Below are 20,630 nucleotides of genomic sequence, written 5' to 3' on the forward strand. Positions count from 1 at the left end.
CAGGAATCAGTCCCAATATCTACCTATAGTGCCAGCGATCAATACTCTGGCATGATGCTCCATCCGGGGCTACTAACAGGAGAATTTAAACTTCACCCCGTATCACATTATGGCCACACCAAACACTAGGTAATCATCAAAGGTTTACTGCCTGCACCAGTCCTAACATCCCAGAAGTGATGCTCAACACAATGAAGGTGCAAATAGCTTGGAACACAATTCCCTATGTCCCATAAATAAGAAGAAGGAGACAAATCCCCGGATTTCTCAAAAATGCATGCACAAAATGGCCCCACACCCTTCAAATAGTATCAACACAGGTATTCATCTTAAAGTAAATTTTTATGCAGAGATTTTATCAAGATTCTCGTTGTAAATAATTCACAAATATACAGTTGTTTCCCCAAGAGAAGTTAATCAAGGCTCTTCAAGTTTAAAATGTGTTCTTTATTCAAAATTCTTTATGAAAGAAATAGCTAACGCTTTTCGTCAGTTACCAGACTTTTTCAGGGCTATAAAAATACTAAAGCACAAAAAATGCTATTTACAAAAATGTAGACATACATTTAAGAACATGTTAATAAAAAACAGATTTTATACAAAGATACCGACCCACAATCCTTCTGGTACGTATGTGCTTGTTCTTGGGAAAACATTCTCACCAAGCACTTTTATAAAAACACAATAGTTTAAATCGAACACTGGACCATAAAGTTGTTGTTAAAACAATTTCTTTAAAGTGCATATAGAAGGTAATAACAGTTTGTCAACATGATTTCATTGGAGACAGCTGTTCTTTATATACAATAATAAAGTCTCTTTTCTTTCTAATTTTAATCTCAATTGAGGTTATCTCTCTCTGACTTCTCTTGGGAAAACAACTGAATATTTGTTTATTATTTACAACGAGAATCTTGTTAAAATCTCTGCATAAAAATTAACTTTAAGATGAATACCTGTGTTGATACTATTTGAAGGGTGCGGGGCTATTTTGTGCATGCATCATCAATATGGGGTGCCATCTTGGAAAAATGGCACAAACAAATTCAGCCACTCTTACTACAAGACCACAACCATTATGTGGTGCCATATTGACAGTTTGCAAAAAGCATGATGGTCGTCCTCGAATAAGATAGACAAGTGGGATAAGTAGAACTAATTCAAAAAATAACCGGAAGAACTACAAAAAAGGGGACAGGGGGCTGTTGGGTGGGAGAGGGCCAAACAACTAAAAAACTAGCTTTTAATTGGCAAAATACATTTTGACAGATAAGCAAAACTTACTCTAAAGGAAAACTTTAAAATCAAAACCCTTACCATAAACAGCATCTTGTATAGCATTCTAAATAGGCCACCACCAAAGGAAAATACCTTTGTGACCCTGATAGCAAAGTGTTACTCTGTTCACAAAGTAACAGAATATCCATTAGTACTGAATCTTATACCAGTCCACTATCTCATTAGGACCCTGTTTGTCAGTATGTTCAGAGAAAATCCAATGTGCCTCCTTCGTATATAGGGCCTCCTCTGCTTCTGCCCCTCACTGGTCTAAATGCTTCACAACTGTCCACCAGACGTTCGTTGGATCGTGGCCAGCTTCAGTACATTTTTGCACTTATTTTGGTGACAAAAACCCACTTTAATGGTGCTGATGTGTTCCTGCCTTCTGGTCTGCACCTTGCGAGTAATCAAACCAATGCACTCACGCTCACACTGGCACATGAGCCTGTAGATCACAAACATGGTGTTGCAATTACTCATCATATTCTGATACCAGGCCATTACTTATTTTAACATATTGAGAAGGTTAGGTGAGATTGCACATATTATATCCCCCACATGGGAAATGTCCATTAGGTAATAAAGCTGTGTTAGCTGCACAAAACAATCCTGCATGCACTACAGAGACCCTGCACTATGACGCATGGAGGCCTGCATTGGTGGCATGCAGCCCAGAGTGTACCAGCACAAGGAGAGAGCAGACATTTTCCATATTTTTGTAAATATTGTGCATTTCAACCCTCATCTTTCAAGTAACACAACACAACAAGATGCCTTACTGTGTTGAGTGAAAGAATGATAAATTCACCCACAATGTGTAGCATCATCATAAAGCGGAACCATTGAGAGCAAAAACTGAAAATAGCAGCATTCAAGTATCTATTTATACCGTAGGACACATTGCATACATACTAATCTCACCCTAAAACAAACCTGTCTAACTGATCACGTCACATTCTTTTGGGAAATTAACCTCCTCAAAGCCTGTTTCACTTCATTGTTCCTGAGACTGTAGATGAAAGGGTTAAGCGTTGGTGGTAGGACATTATACAAGAGTGTCACAAACCTCTCCTGGCCCAGGGAATAACTTGAGGAGGGTCGAAAATACATAAAAACAACAGTTCCATAGAACAAGACCACCACTGTTAGGTGTGAAGAACAGGTGGAGAAAGCCCTTTGCCGCCCTTCGGTGGAGCGTATCTTCAGAATGGCCACTACAATGCAAACGTAGGAGAACAGTACAATGGAGAAGGGAATCATGACAATAAGGGAACCCTCGGTGAAGATCACAAGTTCATTGGTGGACGTCGGAACGCAGGACAACTTGAGCAGTGGACCAATGTCACAGAAGTAGTGAAGAATTTGGTTGGGTCCACAGAAGAAGAGACTAGCCATCAAGAGTGTGTGCAACAGTGAAGACAAAGAGCACACTACAAAAGTGGAGGTCACCATCCAAAGACAGATGTAAGTCCTCATAATGACAGGATAGCGAAGAGGAAAACAAATAGCAACATACCGATCATAAGCCATAACCGCCAAAAGCACACACTCAGCAGATGCAACAAATACAAAGAAGTATAGCTGAGCAATGCAGCCCTCATAGGAAATAGCCTTCTTGTTGGTGTAGATGTTGATGAGCATCTTTGGGAGAGTATCTGAGATGAGGCCGATGTCCACAATATTCAAAGCGCTAATGAAGAGATACATGGGGTTGTGGAGCTGAGGAGTCAAGGCAATCACCATCATTATAAGTCCATTTCCCAGCAGTGCCAGAAGGTATATTATCAAAAAAGATGTATATAGTAAGGACTGCTGATCTTGGATGTCAGAAAGTCCCAGCAAAACAAATTCTGTGACTGATGTTTGATTTTTCCCATACATCCTTGAAACTTTGAGACCTGAAATTAAATGTTTTTAGAACTTAGAAGGATTGCATTGCATCTAAGGGGCCCAAAGCACATGGGCAATTGGAAATTGTACTTGGTGCAAAAAACACAAAATCATGCATACAGTGCATTGTAATGTAATGTAAATAAGATTTGCAAAGCGCAACCATTGCCTGAGGACGTCTTGGTGTTGTTAGAGTGGAGGCAAGTATGACAGAGGAGACACAAAAAGATGGACTGAAAGCAGAGGAATAGTTGATAGTTTTTTTAATTATGCATGTACTTTATCCATACCCTGCGTACAGTAGTCATGCCTCAGAACCTCAATGGCATGACCTGCCACCATGCCATACACCTACTGTGAAGATACCATGGCTTTTATAAATGGCTTGTTTGCAGTATTCATTATTACTGTTATTATTATGATTATTATGATTATTATGATTATTATTATTATTATTATTATTATTATTATTATTATTATTATTATTATTAATACTTGTAGAGCACACATTCACCAACGGTTTCTTAGTGCTTATAATACTAGAGCTATTGAGAGCCTAACTAGATAACAAGTGATGTAAGTCAAAATCCTGTTGAAATCACCAGATTTTCAGCTTTCTGGAATGATGGCACCAGTATGTTTTGAAAATGGTAACACCATACAGCAAACCTTCATGTGTCTGCACTGTGGGAGGAGATAGCTCAATCTTGGTGATTCAATCTGAATGATCTGAAGTGTGTGCAAGGTAGAGCAAGATCAACCCGCATAGACAGAATCAGCATCATCAAGTCTTGAGTTATTAACTGAACTTACCATTAATTTCCTTGCCTCGAAGGATAGCAAGGGTGCAATGTTCTTCATAGATTTTAATAGAAAGGAGTATTTAGATACTAGAGCCCCTACCTCAGAATTTAACCATCTATCACTACCCAAAGACAGAAGTTACTGGAGTTGGTACTAGCCAAGGTTATTTGGCCAGTAGCTCTTGCTCCAAATTCTGGCATTATTTTTTCAGCAAGACTTTTTCAGTCAGTTTCAGTATTTAACTTCAGCTGATTGCTAGCCATCGAGCTAGCAGGGAATCTCATAGGGCTTTAGAATGTATTTTATACAATGCAGGAGTGATATCCATATGAAATATTAGTTTAGAATCATCAGCATAATTGTACATGCTGCTGCCAGAGATTGTCAATGCCTCATTAACTGGTTTGACGTACAGATTAAACAGACAAGGTGACAATGAGGAGCCTTGAGAAACTCCACATCCAAGACCAATCGCATTGGAAGTAAAATTTCCTACCTTCACTGACTGCCTGCGATTTTCTGAATATGGCTTTATCCACTCAAGGGTTTTCACCTGCCCCCCCCTGCGTCAGATACACGGTCAATCACAAACTCATTGTTGAACATTCAGAACAAACAGCAGCAAAGGTGCACCACAAAACATACAACAATGAGTATAAACGACGTTATAGGCAAATAAGAAGATATTCCTCAGAGATGTCAGAGTTCTTCTGTGAATCTTTATTTTCAAACGGTAATAAAACACATACAGCCGACGCGTTTCGTCCCAAACTGGGACTTCTTCAGGGCTTTTAAGTCACTTGGACGTCGCATATGTGGAAGAACATATTTGGAAGCGCATTCCACGGGTCACCTTCCCGGCTAACACGATCCGTTCTATAGTTGTTCTCTCAGAGGCTGATTATACAAAACGAATTCTAGGAAAAAAATTTTTTGTTAGCAGCTGGTACTGGAAGAAGTATCTTAGGAATGTTTGGGTGGTCTGGAGAATAATATCACCTTGCTCACAATAAAAGCTCAGTCCGTATGCTGAGTAAAAAAAGGAACTGGTGTAGGACTGGAGGTCCTCTTAGTCCAGTGGAAGAGGGAGTGGGCACTGTATCGACGTCGCCACGGGTGTGTCATCAGGTCGAGGGCTGTGGATGGGTGCCGGCCGGTTTATCAGGATCGGTCTGCTGGGATACAGTGCCCACTCCCTCTTCCACTGGACCGTTTGAAAATAAAGATTCACAGAAGAACTCTGACATCTCTGAGGAATATCTTCTTATTTGCCTATAACGTCGTTTATACTCATTGTTGTATGTTTTGTGGTGCACCTTTGCTGCTGTTTGTTCTGAATTAGAATTCCCTAGGGAATAGGCACGGTGATGATGGGTGCCATTCAGTGTGCACACAACCCCCTTGTTTAAACTGAAGGGTTAGGACACCCCACGGGGGAAAGGTAGTCAGGTGCTTGCTTCAGGTAGGGTCCATCGTTTATTCAGCTTTCTTTCCCTCATTGTTGAACATGTTGAAGGCTGAGGAGAGGTCTAAAAAAAAATTGGTCTACATTTCTTCGATGATCATCTTGTGTCTTCATTCATCCATAAATGCTGTTATCGCAGTGTTTGTGCTGTGAAGGCCGTCGCCGACGGGATGAAGATCAGCCGACTGAAGCTGAACTTGGACAAAACGGAGGTCCTCATCCTCGGTTCCAACCCATCAGCCTGGGACAACTCCTGGTGGCCGACGGCACTGGGGGCAGCCCGATACCCACCGACCACGCACGCAACCTGGGAATCATCCTCGACTCAACGATCTTCATTACCAAGCAAGTCAACGCCGTCTACTTCTCCTGCTTCAACACCCTCCCCATGCTCCGCAAGATCTGCAAGTGGATCCCGACAGATACAAGAAGAACAGTCACCCAGGCCCTCATCAGCAGCAGACTCGACTACGGAAACGCCCTCTACGCAGGAGCCCCGACCAAGCTCATCAAACGGCTGCAACGCATCCAAAACGCCTCGGCACGACTGATCCTCGATATCCCACTCCACAGCCACATCACCCCCCACCTGAGAAACCTGCACTGGCTGCCCATCAACAAGAGGATATCCTTCAAGCTCCTCATCCACGCACACAAGGCACTCCACGAGACCGGCCCAGCCTACCTCAACAGACGACTTTCCTTCTACATCCCTAACCACCAGCTCCACTCCGCCGACCATGCACTCGCCACCGTCCTGCGCATCCGAAGAACAACCACTGGCAGGAGATCCTTCTCCCACCTCGCTGCCAAGACCTGGAATACCCTTCCACTGAGCTTACGACAGACCCAAGACCTGCTGACCTTCAGGAGACTTCTCAAGACCTGGCTGTTCGATCAGTAGAGGCCCCCTCCCCTCCCCAGCGCCTTGAGACCCTCACGGGTATGTAGCGCGCTCTACAAATGGTTGATTGATTGATTAATTGAGTGATTGCAAAAGGTCTCAATCCTGCTTCAACTGGTTGAAGGAAGGAAGTTTTCTGTAAGTATCTGCTCAACTCTTGAATGGAATCTGCATCCAATAATTTAGCTGGAAAAGGCAGGAGTAAAGTATAGCAGAAGTCTATCAAAACTGTCAGATAATCCCCTTGTTTGAGGAATAGAGAATTGTTTTCACTATTTAACACAACAGCAGCTTACTAATATTACTGCAAACAACTTCTGGGACATCCTCCCATTTCTCATATGCGAGGTCCTCTTTAGATCCAAAAGATTAATTTGTTATGGATGTTACAAGAAAAATAAAGACCACATTTATCTGCAATATGTTTGTAAAAGACTCTCACACATCACCCTCATTAAATTTAAATGAAAGTGAAACAGTATGTAAAACAATCTGTTTTAGGATAATTAAAGGTAATCGTAACAAGACTTTGCAGAACAGAGCTGACTCTATCAGGCTTCCTCCCATGAAAGGCTGGGCCCTTGGCCAGAGCCCAATTTGTCCATGGCTTGAAACGTCTCTGGTCAGACCAACTCATCGGAAACTACCTGATTGTCCCAGATGCCAGTTCAACCTTGCCGACAGTGCAATAATGATTACATCATACCATTTGCAATAATCGTTTTTAGATTCAAAACGTTTTGACTACATATTGGATGCATTGAAGATGGGGCCTAAATGCCGACAATTCAGTACACTAGTTTTGGAAAAGATGTATCCATTTGAGATGTGTGTGCGATAATGGTTGTCAGGTCAATATTTAAATTGAGGTGGCAGTATACTGGAGTGCTGGTGCTCTCAATCCATCAATCAATCAAGATTCTTATAGAGCACGGCTAGTCACCCATTAGGATCTCAGGGCATGTGGGGAGGGGGCTGAAGTCAGGTCTTTCCTGAATTGAAGCAGCAAGGGTGATTGCCTGAGAAGTAGAGGAAGAGAGTTCCAGGTCTTCACAGCGAGGTAGGAGAAGGATCTTCCTTCGGCCTTTGTCTTGCGGGTCTGTAGGATCGCGGCCAGGGCCAGGTTGGCCTGACTCTCAGTGGCTGCTGTGTCTGTATCAATTTAGTGGGCAAGGCAAGCTGAAGAAGGTGAGGGGCTCAGCAGTGTGGTACCAAAATATCAGCCATAAAACATCAATGTGGATCAATATCAACTCCCACTTGCATAATATTGTTATGGTAAGAATATGTGCAGTTAGCATAGTAAATCTTTACAGCTCCATGTAGGATAACCGTAAATGATGGGGTTGCAAGGTGAACATTTTGTATTGATATTTTGACATAGATCCAGCCCGGTGGCAATGGAGGTTCAGCGGTAATAGAGAGAAAAGATACACAAGGCCCATTATGGGGTAATCAGAAAGAAGCAGACAGGAAAGACAGACAGAAATGTACTACAAAGAATCACAAAGGTCAACACAGTGCAGAAAAGAGAGACGAGAGGTGAAAGAGAAGGGGTGGAGAACTGCAGGTACTACCTCAAAGCCAGCAGCAAAGAAGGAAGTGTACTGCAGTGCGACAGAGATCAAGTGCTCCACGTGAAATCAAAATGAGATAAGTAAACTAGAGGAAGTGGAATGTTTGGATCTTTCTGCTGCAGTGAACTCAGGTCTCTTGCATCTACAATTCACAAGGTGTTGTTTTAGCACTCTGATTGTTCGGCCAGTCTCCACTTTCTTTAGTTAGTAAATCACATTGCTTCTGTAGTTTTCTACTATGTTGACGCCTCTTATGTCTGAGTTTCTGCTAGGGATCCCTGCTAGCCTATATTCCGCCATTTTCTTCTGTGCTACTGTGTTTATTTCTGGTGCAAACATTGACCCATTCTCTGCTTAACTGTCCTTTGTAACTGGCCCCCTGAACTCTTGGTGCCTCCTCCTCTGCATTGAACTGTGGCCATAACTATTAACCCGAGCAGACTCTTAAATCCCAAACACTACACCTACTGCAGCCCCCTGTATTATCAGTAGACCCTGGTGAGGCATTTATTAAAGTGCAGGGTTCATAATAGTACTTATACCCTGAGAATATGCTATTAGAAGGTAGAGGCAAATCGAAGGATACTAATACCTCATACGTTGAAAACAAGAACAAAGCTGAAGCCCACAGCATCATTTCAATACACAGGGAATTTAAAATTAATCTTACATCACTAACACCCAAAAGGTAGTGCTGGCAAAGCTTAAGTGAATGAGGCATTTTCAGTCTTGTCAGAAGAGGAGGTCAAGAGTACCTCTGAAGCTGTAAGGTCAAAACTACTTTAAACCAGAATATGTCAGTACAGGCCGCACATTCCATGGAACTCTACTTCCTCAATACTTCAGGTCTAAAGGTACAACTTAGACCTCAGGTCTAAGTTTACCTTTGTGAATCAGGCCCACATTATTTACTCCCCAGTTAGATTCATCCATCCAGTTATAAAAGAAATAACTATGCACAGTGGATGTCATTCCTGATTGCGCTAGTTTATGTCACTTCTATGGTATGAATATGAATCAATCCACACGTCAACCACAGTGCACAGTAAGGCTGCCTTGCAAAGTAAGAGCTGCAAAATCGCAGTAGAGCATATATGGTGCCCAAAAATATGCATGCCCATAGGTATGTAAAATATCAAATGTCAAAGATTTCAGGATCCAAGACAGATTTATACATTGTTCTACATATTGATTACTTAGACCCGCCTCTAAAAGCAGATGAACACAGATGCCTGCACATTTGGTGGATATTGATTCTCTAGCTCTTGCACAAGGAAGACATTTTGTATGATTTGAGTCTGTCTTTTGTATCTATCATTTGACATAATGAGCACCTGACCTTCAGGGCTCCAAAAACTGCCTCTACTCTCTTCTGCTGTATTATATGACCCTCCACTGTTCAGTGAGGTATGGAGATGTGCTTGGAATGCCCAATCTATATTAAAATATGCTTCTGCCTAATTTTCCCCACATGGCAGGCAAATATAATGAATACATTGTGTAGTCACATTATCCTATAGGCTTGAAATCTCTACTGTAGTAGTTCTCTGGCTGGTGCTTTTTCTCTTGTCAGACCTTTGTTCAGTGCCATCGTGAACAAAAGCGCTTGGTCTAGGCAAAACAAATGAGAATATACAAAACATGAACATGTTACCCTTAAATTCTGAAACTGTGCTAATTAAAATAAAGATTATTGTCAGTCTTGAGTTCACAGCCAATAAATGCATGTCAATTACTCAATGAAATTATGGGAAAAGGTATATTTTGCTTAGACAATTAGTGGCGAAAAGGTTCAAAAATAGGATTTGCTGAAAAACAATGCTAATTCACTTTTGTTGATTGATTTCCACAAAATTAGTAACAAATAAATGTTATAATACTCCGTTTTAAAAGGAACAAGAGAAGTTACATTTTAAGTATCTTGAGGTGTAATTGTGGTTTTAATATTATCTTGTTACGCTGCTGCTCTTTTTCTTGTTGAATACTACCATGTTTTGCTGTTGTCCTTTCTCTTATCACGGAATGTGGAATGTATTTTTAAGGTTTTAACAAATCAAATAAAGTTTTGTTTGACTGACTAGTGAAGTAACCTCATGAGCTTCTTCACGTTTTTTGATGGACAATGTTTCTGCAAAGTTGGACCACATCTTAAGCTAGCAGAACTAGAATTTCACGCATAACTTATATTAATTTACAAAAGTGACAATACATTCACAAATGGCTTACTGACATGCATACAGCAATAGAAGCATGATGTTAATGTGCAGGAAGGTCTTTCTAAGGGCACTTTCGCTGCACATGTGTACTCTTGTCAGCTTGCATTGCAGTTTCTGCTTTGCTCCAGCAAGATGATTGAATAAGGTGTTTTACATACAACCAATTCTGAAATTATAACAAACCTTATCAAGGTCCTGTCTGCTACAAATTCACGAAAAGTGCTGTCAGTAAACCAGTCAGTGCTGGCATGGCTGATGGCCAGCAGAGGAGAGGAATTCAAGCCTTGCAAGGAAATGTGGAAGACAAGACAAGACTAAGCAAGTCAGCCAGCCTAAAATCAACCAAGGGTTCTGAAAGAAACACGAGCTAGAAGCATCATGATAACATCTCACTTTATCTAACTCCCCTTCTCTCATCCTTTGCTCCTGTGAGGACATCACGGCTGCAACTGCATGATCTTAGACCAGGAGTAGGGCTGATTTAAAGGACCAGTCCTTGTCCCACCTCCCCACTTCACTGACTTCTTCAGATACCTCAAATTCACCAGGGTCTGCAACTCCCTGATTGATCCCTCTGGGTTGGAAATACATTGGCCCCAGTGGAATTCAATGTTGTCATCTTATGAGTGGAACTAATCGCTCTGGAGAAGGGATGCAGAACCCTGAGTTCATACAATGCGCATATTTGAAAGATGTTATGCAAAACAATTGCATTTCCGTGTAAACTTAAAAGTAGGGCATGCACTTATTGTCAGCACCTGATGTACAAAGCCCTTTTGTGGTTGCAAATTCTGGGCTTTAAAATCACAAGCTTTGCAAGCACAAAGGGGTGTTCTTCTTTTGTGAGTCACAAATTCCTTTCTTATTCATAAAATTGGTTGTACAAGTCAAGCCAAATCACAATTAGAAAAAACCGTGAAAGGAATCATGTCAGGGCAGCCTCGAGGTCAGCAGACAATTGTAGGAGAGACCACTGACTACTTCCCCAATGTATTCACAAAAGGGAACCATTTTTGGTCCAAATTCTCAAAAAATCACAGAATTTAAAGCAGCAGTCAAAAATGCTGCACTGCATTTAATGACATGGCGGGGCAGGAGATATGGCACTCTCCTCCGCTCTCCCTAGCACAGGCCCAACTTTCAACTTCCATGCACCAGACATACACTTTAGCGGCAGGGGGCGTGCCTGAGTCTTTCATTGGATTTGTATAGGAAAAACCTCCTTCATGTACAAAATAAAATGGCTCTATAAGTTTAATCCCTTCGCTGCTTCTGTTGGCCACCGGCCGTCGCGAGCACTACCTCAGTAGTACTGCACATGTCCGTTGGCCGATGTGGCCCCGCCCACTCAATGGAACGCCCGCACCGCAGTGGAATGTCCGCCGCGGTTAAGGCGTTAAAACCATTTCCTACTTTGTCAGTGTGATATACAGGGCAGCACACATGTAAAAGTTGGAAAAGCAAGGAGAAATAAACACATTTCTCCTTTTCACTCCTGCAGTTCATTGGAGTTAGTTTTTGACACTGAATCCTGTTTATTAATGTAAGTAGAAAGGGTTTAGCGTCTAAAAGCATGGCTGGTTGTATGGGAATGCCCATGTTCCACTTATGTAACGCCCACTTGAAGCAAAGTAAGGGAAAGCAGTGTTTTGAGTTTGAGTTACTTTTCCATACAAAGCGATTCAAATACCAATTTGCATTGGTATGTAATCCCCAAAAAGGTTTACCGCCGTTTTAGTGTTCGCAATGTGACGCTAAACCTTTGTATCTTTTACAGTAACACCTTTTCCTTTAAGGGACATAGATTGTTTATTTTTTTTAAATTGAGTTTATTGAAAACAGCAAAGACCAGATTATCAATAATTAACATAAGTCACAATAAGGAATAATATGAGTTAAATACATTAAACATAAGAAAAAGTGACAAAAGAAAAAATAATAGATACAAATGCAAGATATCAATTCTATGCTGTAAGCAGTTGTATAATAATATAGGGAATATGGAGCAGAGCAGGGAAAAGGAAATCAATATGCAATTTGCCAGAAAAAATAGCGAACTATAATACCTACTAATAGACTGCAGACGTTTACAAAAAAGAAAACATCACATGCACAAGTTTATAACCTAATAATATGAAAGGCAGTTAGGCATAATTCATACTAGTCTCTTTACTTCATCTGATACAATACTATTTGTATTTACAGATGCAGCACAATAGGATGAGTATGTTGTTAATGGAAGCCATAACAGATCTGTTTTTAATAGCAAAATATAGAGGTGAGACATTGTTAGAGTCTAGGCAATGATGAAAGCCAATGGCATTCCACCAAGACCTCAATCAATCATTACATTTGTAAAGCCCGCGACATACCCGTGCGGGTCTGAAGGCGCTGGGGGGGGGAGGCAGGGGGTGGAACTGCTACTGTTCGAAAAGCCAGGTCTTGAGAAGTCTTCTGAAGGCCAGCAGGTCCTGGGTCTGTAGTAGGCTGTTAGGAAGAGTGTTCCAGGTCTTGGCGGCAAGGTAGGAGAAGGATCTGCCGTTGGTGGTGGTTTTCCGGATGCGTGGAACTGTGACGAAGGCGAGGTCGGCAGAGCGGAGGCTGCGGGTGGGGGTGTAGAAGCTGAGTCGGTCATTGAGGTATCCTGGTCCGGCGTAGTGTAGTGCTTTGTGTGCAGGGATGAGGAGTTTAAAGGTGATCCTGTTGTTGATGGGGAGCCAGTGCAGGCCTCTCAGGTGGGGTGTGATGTGGCTGCGTCGGGGGACATCGAGGATCAGTCGTGCCAAGGCGTTCTGGATGTGTTGCAGCCGTCTCAGGAGCTTGGTTGTTGTTCCTGCATAGAGGGCGTTCCCGTAGTCCAGTCTGCTGGTGACAAGGGCCTGGGTGACGGTTTTCCTCGTGTCGGAGGGAATCCATTTGAAGATCCTACAGAGCATTTGGAGGGTGTTGAAGCAGGAAGCGGAGACGGCGTTGACCTGCTTGGTCATGGAGAGGGCGGAGTCGAGCATGACCCCCAGGTTGCGTGCGTGATCGGTGGGCTCTGGGGCTGATCCCAGTAATGTTGGCCACCAGGATTCATCCCAGGCTGAGGGGGTGAGGCCGAGGATGAGGACCTCCGTCTTGTCTGAATTCAGCTTCAGCCTGCTGTCCTTCAGCCATTCGGCGATGGCCTTGATTCCTCTGTGAAGGTTGGCTTTGGCGGTGTGGGGGTCTTCGGTGAGGGATATGATCAGCTGGGTGTCGTCGGCGTAGGAGATGATGTTGAGGCTGTGTTGTCGTGCAACGTGGGCGAGTAGTGCCATGTAGATATTGAACAGTGTCGGGCTGAGGGATGATCCCTGTGGAATGCCGCAGATGATCTCTGCAGTTTTGGAGCGGAAGGCTGGGAGGCAGAAGCTCTGGGTTCTGTCGGAGAGGAAGGATGTGGTCCTAAAGTTAACATTTTGAGCGTGTTTCCAATTTGAAGAAATGTAATGAAATGCAGTAGCTAACAATACATCTATTAAATTATAACTTGAGATTCAGTGAGGCCATTGAGGAGCTAAACTTCCTAAGCATATATGAAGTAAGGAGAAAGGAATATCAACATTGAATTCAAGTGGCATGGCCTGACCAAACACCAAGATGGCTGCTTGAACTCTGAGCTCCTGAGCTGCAGCGCCAGAATAACTGCTTGACTCCATTCCATCCAGGCGATCTACACCATTGACGGCGGCCGCGAGTTGCTGTGACCGAGCAGCATGCATGGAGACCTGCAAGAGGACTGAAAGCAGCATTATTGGTGGTGGGGAGCTGTGTGATGGAAGCAGCCTGACGCCGCCCCCAGAGACCCCACAATGACAGGGCAAGCCTGGGGACGGGGCTGGGGCCACATGGCGCAGATTCCCCATAAATTGAGACCAGGAATACCAGGCCCTGAGGGAAGCGGAAACGGGCCACTCCCTCCTGGCCCCTTTGCTTAGCTGCACTGTGGTGAGTAGCTGGCTCTGCCCTTGGAAGGCTGCAACACATTTCCCACCGTGTCTTTGTGAAGCCAGGTGAAGACATAAACAAGGGGCTTCGACTTTCACTCAATGGTGGGCCCCAGCAAAGATGACTCCATCGCGGACCATACAAGGACTCATAATGGCATGGGACTGCATTAGGCTAATGTGTCCCATTGATATAGTGGTCTGATCACCTTTTTTATCGCTTTCACTGTGGGGAGTGACTGAAGCTGTGCATGCAGCGACCTGGCCTATTAACAGCATGCCCAAGCTAGGGGGTCTCAAGCCTCTCAGTCCGGAGACAGAAGTGCAATATCCACCCCAGAGGCTTGCATCACAGTCCTTCCACGTGATGATCCCGCTCATAAACCCCTGAATCTTTATTAGCTGCCTGCGATCCACATATTGGGCGGCCATTATCAAATGTCTTCTGACTCACTATGGGTCAGTGGGACCCCTAGCAACGGCAGCTAGCACTTGAATTTACGAAAACTCCTAGGCAGAAGTAAACATTGATGCCACAGTGTTTGGCGATCCCCAGGGCTCCACAGACCCACTAGATGCTGAATAGCCTCGATAGAGGGAGCATCTCCGTGTTCAAGTCGACGGTAAAACCTTTTTTTTTTTACACCCCCATGGACGCTACTGACTTTTGGAAGCAGCACAAATCAAACACAAACCTTTCCCCTGGGAAATCATCTTTTTTCCCCCCCTCTGGTTAATGTATATATGACGGAGCAGTGAACTACATACCAATATTAGAGTCCCTATTATGTCTGCACTCCTCGATACCATGACAAATGGATGGGATGGAATATCATTTATCTGTGTAACTTTGTTTTCTACTTTTCTCAATTGCAGTTAGGTATAATCTGTGCAATGTTTGCTTTAATTTTAGTGGCCCGTCTGGGTGGTGGTCGGAATTTTTTTCTGTGTTTTAAAGTTTGATTGGAATATGCAGGATATCACACTAGACAATGGTTGGCTGCCTAGTACTGTATACATAGACACTTTTATAGGTTTGATAATACAACTCCTGTAACAGGGTCAAATCGCGGGACGGGGCGATTGAACTGCACTGCATGACATGGAATGTGAGGGGTCTATCAAACCCTTGGAAGGGGAGACAAGTCATGTCATCTTACCTGGCACAAAACACAAATAGCTCAACTGCAGGAAACTTACTATGCACCGCTCTCTGATAATGATTTTGCCGCTAACTGGGGCACCAATAGATCTTTTGCCAGTTATAGCTCTTACTCCCGCGGTGCATGCATGCTGATTCACAAAACACTGCAATTCACAACCCACAAAAGTAATTAAAGACCCTGAAGGAAGATACGTATTAGAGGCAGGAATCCTGGGTGCGAAGTGAATACTCATAATCAATACATACACCCCTAATGTAGGTATGCCCGGATTCTTTGCTAGTCTATCCGTTCACATTTCTGCCATTCCCATTGACTTTATCATATTAGGGGGCGATTTCAACCTGACCTTACAGCCTTCTTCAAACACTACAGGAGCTGAACACATTACCAAGCTGCACTCAACGGAGAAGCTTAAGCGCTTACTGTTGCACCACCTGCTGTTTGACGCCTGGTGGCACCAACACCTGGCAAACACAGGGTTTTCCTTCTACTTAGCGCCACACGGTACATGGTCCCGTATAGACAACGGATATTTAACTCCGGACCTCCTGATAAATGAGCAGAGGACAGACTATTTACCCTGCACGTTGTCTGACCACTCACCAGCAACATTAACATTAACTTTGCCTAGTATTGTATGCCTATACAGGTCATGGAGATTCCCATCAGACGCTCTGCTCGACGCGGCATTCAAAAGAGAGGTGCGAGAGGCAATTATAGAATACTTCAAGATTAACACAGGCTCAGTGTCCCATCATGCTACTCTGCGGAAAGCATTGAAAGTGCACATCCAAGGCAATTGTATAACTAAGCAAGCAGGACCTTGAAAGGTAGTACTTCACATTTATCAGTGTTAAGTCAGTAACCAGACACATGGGAAAAAGTGGCAACTTGCTGAAGAATAGGAGAGAGAGAAAAAGTGATATTGGAACAATATAGAAGAATGTCATCAGCATACATTGTCATCTTAATTTGTTGAGATCCAGTTTAGAAACTTGAGATGTGTGCGTCTTGTCAGTTTGTGGTTAGAAAGCTTTCAAGTGCTATATTACAAAAAAAGAGGGGATTGTGGACAACCTTGGAATACCCCTCTAGACAATGGAAAATAGTCTGAGAGCATGCAACTAACAAAAAGTACAGCCTTAGGGCCTGTGTATAGCAAGGAAAGTAAAACAATCAGTTTCGGTGGAAAGAAAATCCATTTTAATTCCTGAAGCATTAAATCTCAGCCAGTCCTATTAAAAGCGTTTTCTGCATCCAAGGCAACAGCAGCCATAGGATAGTCCAGTGTAGTGACTTTGCTTAAGACATTGAAAAAGACTCAATCATTGTCAGAGGTCAAACGATCCTTAATGAAATTAGACTGTTCAGGGCCTACGAGATTGGGTAGAATAGGGTCCATACGCAATATCAAAATCTTTCCATGATTAGATTGGGTAGAATAGGGCCCATACGCAATATCAAAATCTTTCCATGAATATTGCAATCACAATTGGTCAAAGAAATTGGACGATACCTGAATTCTTACATTGTGAGAGATCTTTATTATCTTTGGGAACTAACCAAATTATAGCAGCTTCAAAGGAGCCTTGAGAAGCAACTTTAGTAATAAATGAGTTCAAAAAGTGTAAAAGGTTGGACATGAGAAGCTTTGCGAAGGGACCATACAACTCAATATTAAAACCATCATGCCCAGGAGCTTTCCCTCTCTATAGAATTGAGACTGCATTGGTTATTTCTGAGAGTGGAATATCCGCCCCAAAGGTAATATGAGAAAAGGGAGGAAATCAATGGATTGAAAACATTTAGTCAAGTCTGATTGTAGTGGTTGTGTTTCTGGAGAGTAGTGATTTGTATATAATATTAACAAAGTCCTGCAAGATAACCTTATCCTTAAAAAAAGTAGTCCCTGCATTATTTCACAAAGATTCACTTTTGGTTCTAATTCTTCAAATTTTTAAATAGTTTGTAAGCAGTTTGCCCATTCTATTTTCACCTCCATAGTAATGCGCACTGCTGTTCAATAAGGAAGTTGCATTTGTATTGAATATATAATTAAGGTGATCATTGCATCGATAAAATGTTGTAAGTAGGGCTCATTTCTTAGAGTGATACTAGGTATATTCCATTTTTTTTTATCAAGAAATTGGTTTAATTGGGTTTCCATATATTTTGTTCTTTTGCAAGACATAATTTACTATAAAAACTCTTGCTGCTTTAAAGGAATCCCAAATCATTGCAAAGGAAGAATCAGTTATATTGTTAATCACAAAAGCTTCAGAAGCAAAAGCTTTCAATTGAGATGTGAATTTGCTGTCTAAAAGTAGTGAAAAGATAAAGATCCTTCTACCTGCGTGTTGTGAAAAGGCGATAAGGTCAAGGTCTGTGTACACTGGAGCATGATCAGATATTAATACCAAACATATATCTGATTGACAACATGTTGGGGAAATGGTTTACTGAGAAAAAGATAATCTGTGCTAGATTGTGAATGGTGAGGAGCCGAACGGAAAGTGTATTCTTGGAGATCCAGGTGACAAAATCTCCAACTATCAACTAGTGACTTAAACTTGAGGGTGAATTTAAATTGTGAATGCATTTTAGTATGGACAAACTTAACCGATGAATTTGTATCCAACATAGAATCATGAATCTCATTACTGTCACCACCAAATATAATATAATCAAACAAAAGCAATTTATCAGAAATTGTGGTCCAAAAAGTATTATCAACATAAACTGGACCATATACATTAAAAATTGTTAAAGGTATATTATCAACTAACGGTTTACCAACAACCTGTTGACCTTCAGAACTAGACTCTTGGTTAATAAATGTAATATATACCTTTTTTGTGGCAAAGAATCAGTACTCCATTCCTCTTCCCCAATCCAGGAGAAGAACACACACTATCTACCCAACATCTTTTTTTTGGCAACCTCTATTTCAGAAAGGTATGATTCTTGTAGTAAGGCTACATCTGCTTTTCGTTTGTCTGAATGAGATAGCTCTCTCTGTTGCTTACTTACTAGGATTAGTTAACCCTGGGATGTTCCAAGTGGTAACGTAGAATGAATTACAGTAACAATAGTATGTACAATGAATTTGTCTACAGATGCAAGGTTCATTAAGAGATGACTCAAATATTGGGGAGAATAAGATTTTATCAATATTGGGGAAAGAAATGGTGAAAAAGATGATAGTATAGGAGACAGAAAAGAAAAAAGAACAGAGTAGGACCATAGCAAGAAATATCATTTAGAGGTTTGATGATGACTGAGTAACAAATCTAAAAAAACACAGAAACAAAAGGAAGAGTGGCAACACCAGAAGATGATTGCAAACATATTCAAGGATGGCCGGGTAGCCTTGACTTGGTTGAAGACATCACACAAAGTGAGATCATGCGGGAATAAGACATATACCTGTATCATAAGAAAAGAACCATATTGGAATGATACTATGTTATAGTGTGAAGAAAAAACATCCTAATACATTAATCATAAGAAAAACCAATACTTGATTATTATTAAAAAGAGAATAAACAAGAGAAACAGAATAACATTCTAGTGGTTTTCAAAGCATGTATATCTTCTCCTCCGTGCAATTGAAGAAATCTCTTAAATGCATTAGGTTCCTCATAAGTAGTTGTGTTTTTTCCTTATATGTCATATTAAACAAGCAGCGATGAACAAGAGCAAATCTAGCATTCATTGCTATGAACTGTGGACACATACACAAAAATAGTTTCAAGTGATCTGCAGTATCTTTAGCTACATTATAAAAGGAAAAATACTCTTTGACCAGCCCAGATAATTCGCTTTTTTGCTTAAACAGCAGACATAACTTATAAGAGGTCTGTATATGTCAAGAAGAGCAGGATAACTCATTGGGGTTATGTAGAAACTCTAGGACCCGGACCACGCACACTTTGTATATTAAGAGGATTGGTTGTAGGCATATCAAGAGGTTTAGTAAAAAAAGAATGAAAGTAATTGGTCAGATCCTAGCATTCTGTGTTTTTAGGAAGCCCAGATATGCGGAAATTATTCCTGAAATTTTTTAACTCCTGATGAGAGACGCTTGAAAATGCAGGTTGCAGACTTTCTGTTTGGAGTTCTACCATTGAAAAACATGACTCCAAAGAGGACCATTTATCATCTTAATGTTCCAATTTCTTATCAACAAGCAAAAGAGAGGCCTGGTCAGAAACCTGCAAGTGTGCCGCAACCGGACTAGTATCCCAAAACCATTAGAAGCACTAGAAGTGATCGCCCAAGCCTGTTTGAAAAATTCCCATCAGCCCACCCATGTGGTGGAATGTCGTCATATGGGAGATGTCACCAATCCAATTCACAAACAGTGCACCTAATCATGGCGCAGAGATGGATGGATTAACATGGTGTAAATACAGACCACTGGGCTTCACTGGTGATGCTAATGGGGTGCAGTGCAAAAAATAAGAGTGATAAATGTGAAGATAAAATTGACTCCAAGGGCCAAAATCAATTTTAATCAGTATGGCGCTCGGGTCAAGATTAAAATTCTGCCAAATAGTTTAAAATAATAACTACATGTGGGCAAAGTATGTGAAGGTCGACATGTTTCAGCTGTACTGACTATTGGTCTTAGCTTTCTTCAGGACCATTAGGGAAACTGCGACTGCCAATCAAAAATTTAAGGGATCAGTGATGCACGCTAATATACATTGGATAAGTCCTACCAGTTCCTCTGAGCCCAGATGAATACTGTAGGAAGTCCAGAACTTTATGTATCTCCTAAAGAAGAGACATAAACGTGAATCAGAAACCATCTAGTGCAAAACAGATTTTAGGAAAACAAGCACAGGATACTAAGCACACAAGCAGAGCGATGGAGACACTTTCTCCCCGCTGAACTATATTTAGATTAGTGTATTTAAAATCACGTCAACAAGAATGTCTATAGTAACTTACCCAGCATTATGTGGGAGTACACCTCACCTCACCCGGAACCCTCTCGGGAAAAAGGGAGGCCCCGCTCTAGTTAAGGAGGGAAATGGACAGAAAAAGTACCTTTGAGAAATAGCAGAGGGACTAACAACCATGGTGGCTGCCATTTCAAAATTGAGCTTAACAAAACCTAGCTTTAAACAAGAAAGAAACTCAACCAGGTATAAGAAAATAGGCTGGGTGACTCTACAGGAAGGTAGTCAGCCTACACTTGGAGGGCTGTGCCTAGCGATAAAATGACTACAAGTGGCTACCAAATAACCTTAGAGAACTGTATCAAATGAAAAGCATCAAATAAGAAGCAACTACCAAAGCCTATCAGTGACTAAGTGCTGGGCAAATCACTGAAGACTAAAGGAGAATG

General features: G+C 41.8%; 1 protein-coding gene across 1 annotated transcript; it reads right to left on the reverse strand.

Moving 5' to 3' along the window:
• Positions 1-2,226: 2,226 nt before the first annotated feature.
• Positions 2,227-3,162, reverse strand: LOC147684555 (olfactory receptor 1S1-like). Its single transcript, XM_086939711.1, has one exon. It carries the CDS (start codon positions 3,160-3,162, stop codon positions 2,227-2,229), a length of 936 nt encoding a protein of 311 aa, XP_086795837.1.
• Positions 3,163-20,630: the final 17,468 nt, after the last annotated feature.

This window comes from Lissotriton vulgaris, chromosome 10, assembly GCF_964263255.1.
Source record: "Lissotriton vulgaris chromosome 10, aLisVul1.2, whole genome shotgun sequence".
Classification (NCBI taxonomy): Eukaryota; Metazoa; Chordata; class Amphibia; order Caudata; family Salamandridae; genus Lissotriton; species Lissotriton vulgaris.

Bases quoted from the DNA above. Each gene is read 5' to 3' on its own strand.
- LOC147684555 (XM_086939711.1), bottom strand. From the start codon at position 3,162: ATGTATGGGAAAAATCAAACATCAGTCACAGAATTTGTTTTGCTGGGA.